The sequence below is a fragment of the Vigna unguiculata genome, chromosome 6 (assembly GCF_004118075.2).
Source record: "Vigna unguiculata cultivar IT97K-499-35 chromosome 6, ASM411807v1, whole genome shotgun sequence".
Taxonomy (NCBI): domain Eukaryota; kingdom Viridiplantae; phylum Streptophyta; class Magnoliopsida; order Fabales; family Fabaceae; genus Vigna; species Vigna unguiculata.
The window spans coordinates 19,961,046-19,970,042 of record NC_040284.1 but is presented as its reverse complement, the minus strand read 5'-3'; the positions used below and the strand labels follow the sequence as shown (position 1 = coordinate 19,970,042).

The following is an 8,997-nucleotide window of genomic DNA, read 5'->3' as shown; positions in this document are numbered from 1 at the left end:
ATGCACTAATACTTCTAGTTTAGGTTTCATAAATATACTGAAAAAAAATATAGAAAAAGATTATTTATGTACATATATTTTTCATACCAATTTAAATATATTTTTTTCTCAAGTTTTTTGTGAATTTTAGAATTAGTACATTTTTAAAATTTTATATTAATTTAATCATTCATTTCTAAAAATAAGTGAATTTAGTTATTTTTATCAAATTTTGTTAAGTTTATTTGACATTTTAAATATATTTTATGATAATACTTAAGTTAATATTGAAGCGAAAATATGTTAAACGATGTAATTAATTTAAATATTATCATAAAATACGTTTGAAAGGTTAAATAAACTTTAAAAAGTGATTAAAATAACTAAGTTCATGTATTTTAATAAATGAATGATTAAATTGGTCAAAAATTTTAAAAAAGGACTAATTCCAAATTTCACTTAAACTACTTAAAGAACAAAACATATTTAACCATAATAAATATAATACACTTACACTTAAATTAATGTACATATATTTTTAAAACAGTGATACTAAATAAGATTAAATTGTGTACATATTTTACTTGATTAAACTTAAACTTTTGTTATTATTTTAACGCGATAGTATGTTATCAAAAATATGGTTTAACAATTATGTGCACAGTTCAAATAAAATAAATTGTATTGTATTGATAAGTTTCACAAAAAGTTGAGTTAAGAAAAGAATTGATTTAAGTGTTTTTGCCGACATTTTTAATGATGATGCAATTTACATATGATGCAGAGGTTGCAACTCTGACATGTGATTGTTTGCAACTCGAAGGGACAACCGACACCAACCTCTCTATATTTTGTATTTAAAATTTATGTGTGGACCAAAGGAGCATGCCCATTTGTCTCTCATACTTCTTATCATTCATCAAAATCGTAACACTAAAAATCCTCAATATATATATAAAGATTATTTGTTTGAGATGTGTCTATGATTTTGTCTATTGAAAAATATAAAAAAAATTAATACGAGTTTTGGTATAGTTACATATTATTAGGGATTAGGTATAAAGTTTAAGGTTTAGAATTTTGAGATTAGATATTAGAATGTCATGGTGGACTGCAATTTGCATTAAAAGAAATCTGTGGGTGAGTTAAAGTCTGTAAGTTTAAATAGATTTTTCATATAATTTGAAGGAAGTCTAAATGGATAAAGTGTGTATAAATTTGATTTATTTATTAAAATAATACATATATATATATATATATATATATATATATAAGTAGTAGGAACTTTAATTTTAATTTATGACTTTAATTTGTTTATGTAATTTCTTTTGTCTTACGGTAAATTAATCTTTAAATTTTTTAAATTATTATATTAAAAGTAAACTTCTGTTTTTTTTTTATAACTTTGTTGATTTTGTTTCAAAATTTTTCTTTTATATCATTTCACACTTATATGAAATGAAAATAAACATAATAACTTGTCAGCTTTTGTGCAAATTAGTTCTTCAATCAACATTACCAATTTACATATGCTATTAAAAGTTTAAATTCAAATACTTTATTTCAATTTAATAAGTAATTTGGACTTCAAGTTCTAGATATGCAATTATTAAATACTAATAGAAAAATAGGATTACATATATTAGTATAAAGTTTTTATTGGTTTTATCACTAATAATATTCATTTTTAAATAAAGTTCAATTAAAATATTATTATATACTCTAAAATTTCAATTATATTGATATCTCAAAACATATTTATTATCTGTTATTATATAAAAATTTATTAAAAATATAAAGAATACAAAACATGAAGACCAAACCAAATTTATGTTAAGAAAAGAAAAAAAAATACATGAAAAAAAAATCTGACCTTAAACTAACTTTTGTCTATCTTTAGTTATTTGCAACGTAATGACTATTAACATTGTTGTTACCCTTTAGCGTTACTTGTTATTTTGTTGCTATTTATAGTGGTGTTACTCGTATTCTCGACACTCTTTTCTGATGTGTATTATTTTTTTCATCTATTTTTAATGCATTTAAAAAGAAACTTTTGTCTATTTTAAATATCGATTGAAATTTATTTTTAAGATTTTAACTATGTTTAATTATTGGATTTTAAATCAATGAATTACGTTAGGAATACTCAGAGAACCTATTTTGTAGAATTATACAACACATTAGACATGATTGCTTTGTAAATTTATTTTTGTTATTTTGATACATATTATTGACGATTGTAATAATCATTGTAGTCATTAACATATGTAACTGTTTATTTTTTATAGTTTTGAAACTCACTAGTTTTAGTTTTATTTCTATAGGTTGCTTAATGAGAAGCATAATTAAAATTAAATAAATATTAATAAAAATTTAAAAGGTTAATAGAATATGGTTATCGAGAGAGTCATAGTCTATAAGGAATCATAAATTATTCTTGGAATAACCATAAGATGGTAAGTGATAAAGATTATAGTTAATGAAAAAACCATAATTTAAGTGATAAAATAGACTGAACTGTAATCTATAAATGGTAATAGAGTATAGTTATTGTGAGTGATAGTCTATAGATTATGATTTAAACTATGGTTTAAACTATGGTATGATAGACAATGATCTTATAATCTGAGATTAAAATTATAAAATAACTATATAATTTATGACCTTTATTATACTAGTGTGAATAAATTAAATATTCACATGTGTGGATGTGTACAAAATGTTTATGACCTTTAATATAAATTAAATATTTATGTTATGTGTGAATGTGTACAAAATGTTTACATGTAATTTGATAATTTATCACATTTTTTTTTAAGATTATTCAAATAAAATGGATAAGAAATACAGTTTTTTTACCTTTTCTTATACGACTTGCCTAGCTTTATGTTAGAAAAAAATTACTCAGATAATATTAATAATAATAAAAATATAAAATAATATAATAATAATTATTAGATCAATAATAATACTGAGACAATATATAAAACAATCAATATTAATGAGAGATTAACAATTATAATAACAATATTAAATAAAAGATAAGATAAAAGGTAGGGGAGTAGAAATATACTGGATTGAGGCATGCATAGCGCTATCCTTAGAGAGAAAACGTTCCTACTGCACAGAGCTAAACAAATATATCAATACACAATCATATGTGTTTCTTATCATATGCGTTTCTCTTCCAAGATACAACAACCCGTCAGATCGATCGAGTGCAGCGAAGGATCTCCGAACCTTATAAACACCACTGTCTTAAAAATAATATAGAGAAAAAAAGAAAAACAACACTTTTAAGAAAGACTCTAGTGTTTGTTGTCTTTATTGTTGTTGTTGTGTCTTTCTCCATGCACCTAGGAGGTATTTATAGGTAGAAAAGAGAGACAAAGAAGTAAATAGTAATAAAAATATAGCCGTTAGCCATAAAAACCATTAACCCATAAATTAAAGATTTACAAAAACTTCAATAACAATATATATTAAAGTTGTCTATTCTAAAAACAAATGATATATTTAGATTTTTTTTCGAATATTGGTAAAATAAATACTATTTATCGAGTTTAACGATTAAATATATGATATAAAAACAACTTTATATGTCATTTAATTACATGTGATCGTAATTTTTCAAGGTAATTACTATAAAACATTACTAAATATATATAATATCATTCACAATAAATTTTTATTTGTTTTTTTCATTATTCTTCTTGTTTCATCCGTGAAATATTAATCTTTCTCATATTTGTTAATTATATGATTTTTCATCCTATTGTAAAATAATATTTATTTTATATGGCAACTCCTGATAGCATTCGAAGTAGATTGATACTCCATTTCTTAATAATCATTTATGTCCTGAATATAACGATATAAAAGTAAAAATAAAAAATAAAAACAATTAACGAACCAATAAAATTCATATAATTAAGAAAATCGATACTCAGCAGATCAAATGTATTTCTAAAAAAATCATAGATAATATGAGATGAAAAGTCATAACACCAAACAAACTTTTGTTTAAATCAGTTTGATTATCAACACATTTGTTACATTCATGATATATGTGTGAAACTTTTAAAATTAAACATGTACCTATAATGATAATGATGTCATTTACCTTTCAATCTTTAAATATTGAGATTATTGAAAAAAAAATCACCAATATTCAATCACTTGCTAGCCAAATGATTAATTCAGTGTATAATATATTAAAATTGAAGGTTTGAATTTCATGTGACAAATAATTAATGAAATTTGGATGTTAACAGATGTCAAAGTTTATAATGTCTACCACAAACTTATTTAAAAAAAGTTTAAAGGTTTAAATATTATTTATAAATTTTATTCAATTTTAATTAACTTATAATTTTAAATATATTGTGATGGGTAACAAATCATCTTAACTTGTTTTAAGAAATAAGTAAATAAATATTTTTTAAATAAAATTAAAAATAAAATATATTATTTTGAAATATGAATGATGTTAATAAAATTATTTTTAATTTTAGAAATAATTATCTATATATACCATGATATATATATATATATATATATATATATATATATATATATATATATATATATATATATATATATTAATAACATTATATCATCTTTCTTATAAAAAATAATTTACTCATTATACAAAAGAAAATGAGAGAAAGAAAATAGAGTGAGAATTTGTATTGTTTGGATTAAAGAAAAAAGAGAGTGAAAAAAAAGTTTATAAATGACTCGATTAACATGGTAAATTAAAAAAACTATAAAGTGATAGAAATAATCAATTTGTTCTTATAATTATAAATTAAGTTTAATTAAATATCAAATTTGAATTTATTTAAATATTAAATATTATTATTATTATTAATATTATTAATATCGTAATTTCAATATTTGTTATATAATAATTTTATATTATATGATATAACATCATAAATTATGTTATTAGTATAATCAAATATTGTTACATGTATAACATACATGATCTTTTCAAGTAAATGTAAAAAAAAGCGGAAATTTTGTGCTAACTATTTTTTCATTTTACTTACCTAAAAAATGAACATTCAAAATTATATCTTTCCTATCAAATGATCAACGAAAATAAATAAAATTTTTCATAATTTAATTCACATGAATTATTCCATTAATTGTCTTCACAATCACAAGAAAAATCAATTTTATTTTTGTTATTAATTAAAATAAATCTTACTATAAATCTATAATATTCATCTAGCTTTTTATTATAAATATGTTAAAACTAACAAAACATTAAATTTTTTCATTATATTAATAAGAGATAAGACAATTTTGTAATATATAAATAGATAAAAAAACTTAGTTTATAATATTATTTGTAAAATGAAATTAATTTTAAAATTTTTTCATTAAAAAACATATTCTGTCGATAAATTTTACAAACAAATAATTACTAATGAAATTTTGTCCATTAAAAATTATTATTTATCGACAAATGTAATACATGATTTTTTTTATACCACAATTTATTTTTCTTGTTTAATCATTCTGGAAATCTTTTGAGTTTACTAATTTAATCCTATTTTAACTAATCTATATCTACAACAACTGCTTCTAGTTAAGTAAGTAATTAAAGTACGAAGTAGATAAGTTTTGTACTGATTTATTATCCTCCCACTCGTGTAAAATTTTCTAGAACTCTGTGCATACTATGCTACCAATTATTAACTCCATACTCACTCATAAACCTTTTTTATTACATCCTTATCTTCTTCAACTCCCTTTTTTTTTACACAAAAACACTTTGAATTAAAAACATGGTGGCTCGTGACCTTAACCTACCTAGAAACCTAAAAAATTCTAGCAACCTCAAAAATTCTTGTGTTCCTAATAATCTCTTCTTTTCACCTGTGTTTATCCAAATACTAATGCAATCAATTCCAACATCGAAAAGTTCTCTGGTGGTAAAACGTGTAATGGAATATGTTCATTGCAATACATGGGTGAAAAAAAAAATAGAAAAAAAATGAATGGAATAATAATAATAGAGTTTTAGCAATTAGCACACCCCTCCTAGGATCCTATGACGAAGAACAATAGAAAAACAATTTAGGAGTCTGATTCTGATAAGGTGAACCTATAATTTAGGGCTAAAAGACAAAACAATAGGACTAGAAGACAACCCTCTGTGCCCCTCCTATATTTCAACCCCTAAATTAAATTAATGTTACCAAACAAACACATCAATTAGTGGGTGCATGCTTAGAAATAATAACATAAATATTTTAATGTCTGAATCACACCATATGAGAATCTTAACTATTAACTGTTGTTCCTCGGGCAACGGGCACCTTCTCCTCCATCTACGAACCACAATGTACTAAGATCAATAAACTACAACTTCAAGAAATTAGAAGCTATGCTTACTAATTAATGATCATCTTCAAACCCATTAGTTCAAATATGTAAAAAATATTATTACAATTTACGCAATTAAAGAGGAATTTTTCGTGCTTTGAATGGAGGGAATATACCAAGAAAAAATGCAGAGAGTTACACATGAAATAGCCTCAAGTTGTGGCTACTATAGTGACATTATTGTAAAAAGGTTTCCTTTTTTGGCGACATTATTATTATTATTAAATAAACAAATAAAGTGGTAAAGATTTGATGGATGATGAATTTGGGTAGATCCTACTTACCTAGTACCCGAATTTGAATGTAAGGTAGCCATGCACAGTGCATTTGAATGGTAGCTAAGTTCTAAAAAATCCTATGTGATTAAACAAAAACAAAAAACTGAAAAGAAAAGAAGATTCTTTGGTTTAATTACTAAGCCTTTAACACTTTTGGTAATTGATGAAATCCCAGAAATTCAAGTGAAGACATGTCCATCAATAAAGTTTCAATAGGGTCCCCAAAATTTGAATGTGCCTCTCTCCCTCTCTAACTCTCTCTTTGACTGCTACGGGCAGCCCTGCCCGCTGCCCGTCATAATTCCAACATTTAAGATAAACAAACCCAAATAAGCTTGTCACAAATGTAAAAATCAAAAATCAAAATCCTCGCTTTTTTCTTCTCCAAAAAGAGTTAAAATTTGAGCCTGTAATCTCTTCTGAAGTGCTGCTAGGTCTTTTCTTTTCTATTCTCATAGGTTTTGTCTTCTTATGTTAATGTAATTTGGGGTTTCTTGAGTTATGTCATTAATTACTGCAAGAGTGTAATTATGATTTGGTTGGAAACTTAGGTTTGTGTAAAAACTGTAGCATACCTCTTCAGAATGCCAAAATGGGTGTTTAAAAAGTGCTTGATGTACCTTTTAAGAAACCTTGTCTTGAAGATTCCTTGCTCCACTCTCTTGAGTTTGGCTATTTCAGTGTGATAGTGGTGTCAGTTATATATATACAGAAGGGGTGAAGGAGAGATAGTTCCCACTTGAATCATCATTACCAAACTTCTCCACAAAACCAAATCCTCTCTCACTCTCCCTCCCAACTTTTGAGTCAAAAATTATCATTTCAAACTTCTCTTCTCCTGTAGGATAAGTTTGTGCCTTCCAAGTGTTTGTTTTTGTGACCCTGCTCTGGTGCCTGCCCTGGTAAAGGTTCAATATCTTGTAGTTGCCAGCTTTTGTACATGCCAGTTTATACCAGACTTTACCACTTCTTTTAAACCAAACCCCTCCAGAATAAGCTTTTCCCTCCTTTGTCTCAAGAAAATGGCACCTTCTGGAAGGACAACAACTGCAGCAACATCAACAAGGACAGCCTCAAAGACAAACACCACCACCACAACAACAACAAGGAGAACAAGACAGCAAAGAAGAACAGTACAGTTAAAGAAGAAGAAGCAGCAGCACACAAAGAGCAACAAAAAGCAAGAGACTGAACTTGTTCCCACTGTTTTACCCTCCAGCTGCTCCTCCATAAGCTCACAAGACTCCTCAAAGGAAGTGGACATGCAAGGTTCTTCTGAGGTCATTGATGTGTCCTTAAGTCCATGCTCCACACCAAAGGGTCAGAAGTTTAGGATTCCTGAGATTTCAACATGCCCTCCAGCACCAAAGAAGCCAAGGGTTCTTTCCAATTGCTCTTTGCGAAGGTCTCCACTTTCATTCTTTGTACCACCTGACTTGGAGCACTTTTTCTTAGTGGCACTTCGAGATGTCTCAGTTTGATTTTGTGTGTTAATAGATGATTGAGAAAGATACATGTGTTATAGTAATAAGATCATCACACTTTAGAAGATGGACTTTTGAAGTGGTTTTAGTATATTTTCTCTTCCTGTGTGTACCTCTAGCAAATGACAGAGGTATGCTTTTGAGAACTTTAGATTTTCGTGTGTTCATCTTAGAAATAGTTACCACTTCCCCCTTTCTTCAATTTCTGCTAATTTTAACAATTTGTAGGGTTTGCAGTCACTAAATTTAGCTTGGGTGGTTCCCCAACTAAATTTAGATTTTTAGCTTACTTTCATTTTTTTTTTCTTTTCCCTCTTATAGAAGACATGTTCTGACCTTCAAGTGTGTGCTGAGTGCAAATGTAATGGGTTTGGTTTAAGGTGTGTGAGTGTTCAAGCTTGCAACTCAACAAAGCTTCAGCTGTCGATTAGAGAAAGTAAAGTCATACACTTTCCTTTTGTATGAAAAATCCCTCTGTTTTCTTCTCCCTCTGCTTCTCATACTGCATCACTTGTTGGCAATGATACTTCTACTTTCACAGTTAATTTTGGTACCCTTTTGTTTTCTATGATACATTCATGGCGACAATAAGGTAGGTAAATTGTTACCAATCCATTTTCTGCATTACAGAAATAAATAATTTCAGAAGTAGTAGTACTACTCTGTACTCTGCAGATGAATACACGCAAATTGGTATAATAACAAATTCAAATCAAATCAAACATCATCTTCAATACCTGATATCATGATTAGCCACTCTTTGTAATTAAGTGTTTGATTTTTAATCTGTAGTTGGTAAGACTAAACCCCACTAATCATTATACAGTAGCACTATAGTTTGTCTTCAACATTTG

At 26.3% G+C, this 8,997-nt stretch overlaps 1 protein-coding gene across 1 annotated transcript; it reads left to right on the top strand.

Annotated features, from left to right (window-relative positions):
* Positions 1-7,034: 7,034 nt before the first annotated feature.
* LOC114187030 (cyclin-dependent protein kinase inhibitor SMR9-like) lies at positions 7,035-8,688 on the top strand. Its single transcript, XM_028075134.1, has one exon. The coding sequence runs from the start codon at positions 7,682-7,684 to the stop codon at positions 8,138-8,140; it is 459 nt and encodes a 152-aa protein (XP_027930935.1). The 5' UTR covers positions 7,035-7,681; the 3' UTR covers positions 8,141-8,688.
* The last annotated feature ends 309 nt before the right edge of the window (positions 8,689-8,997 follow it).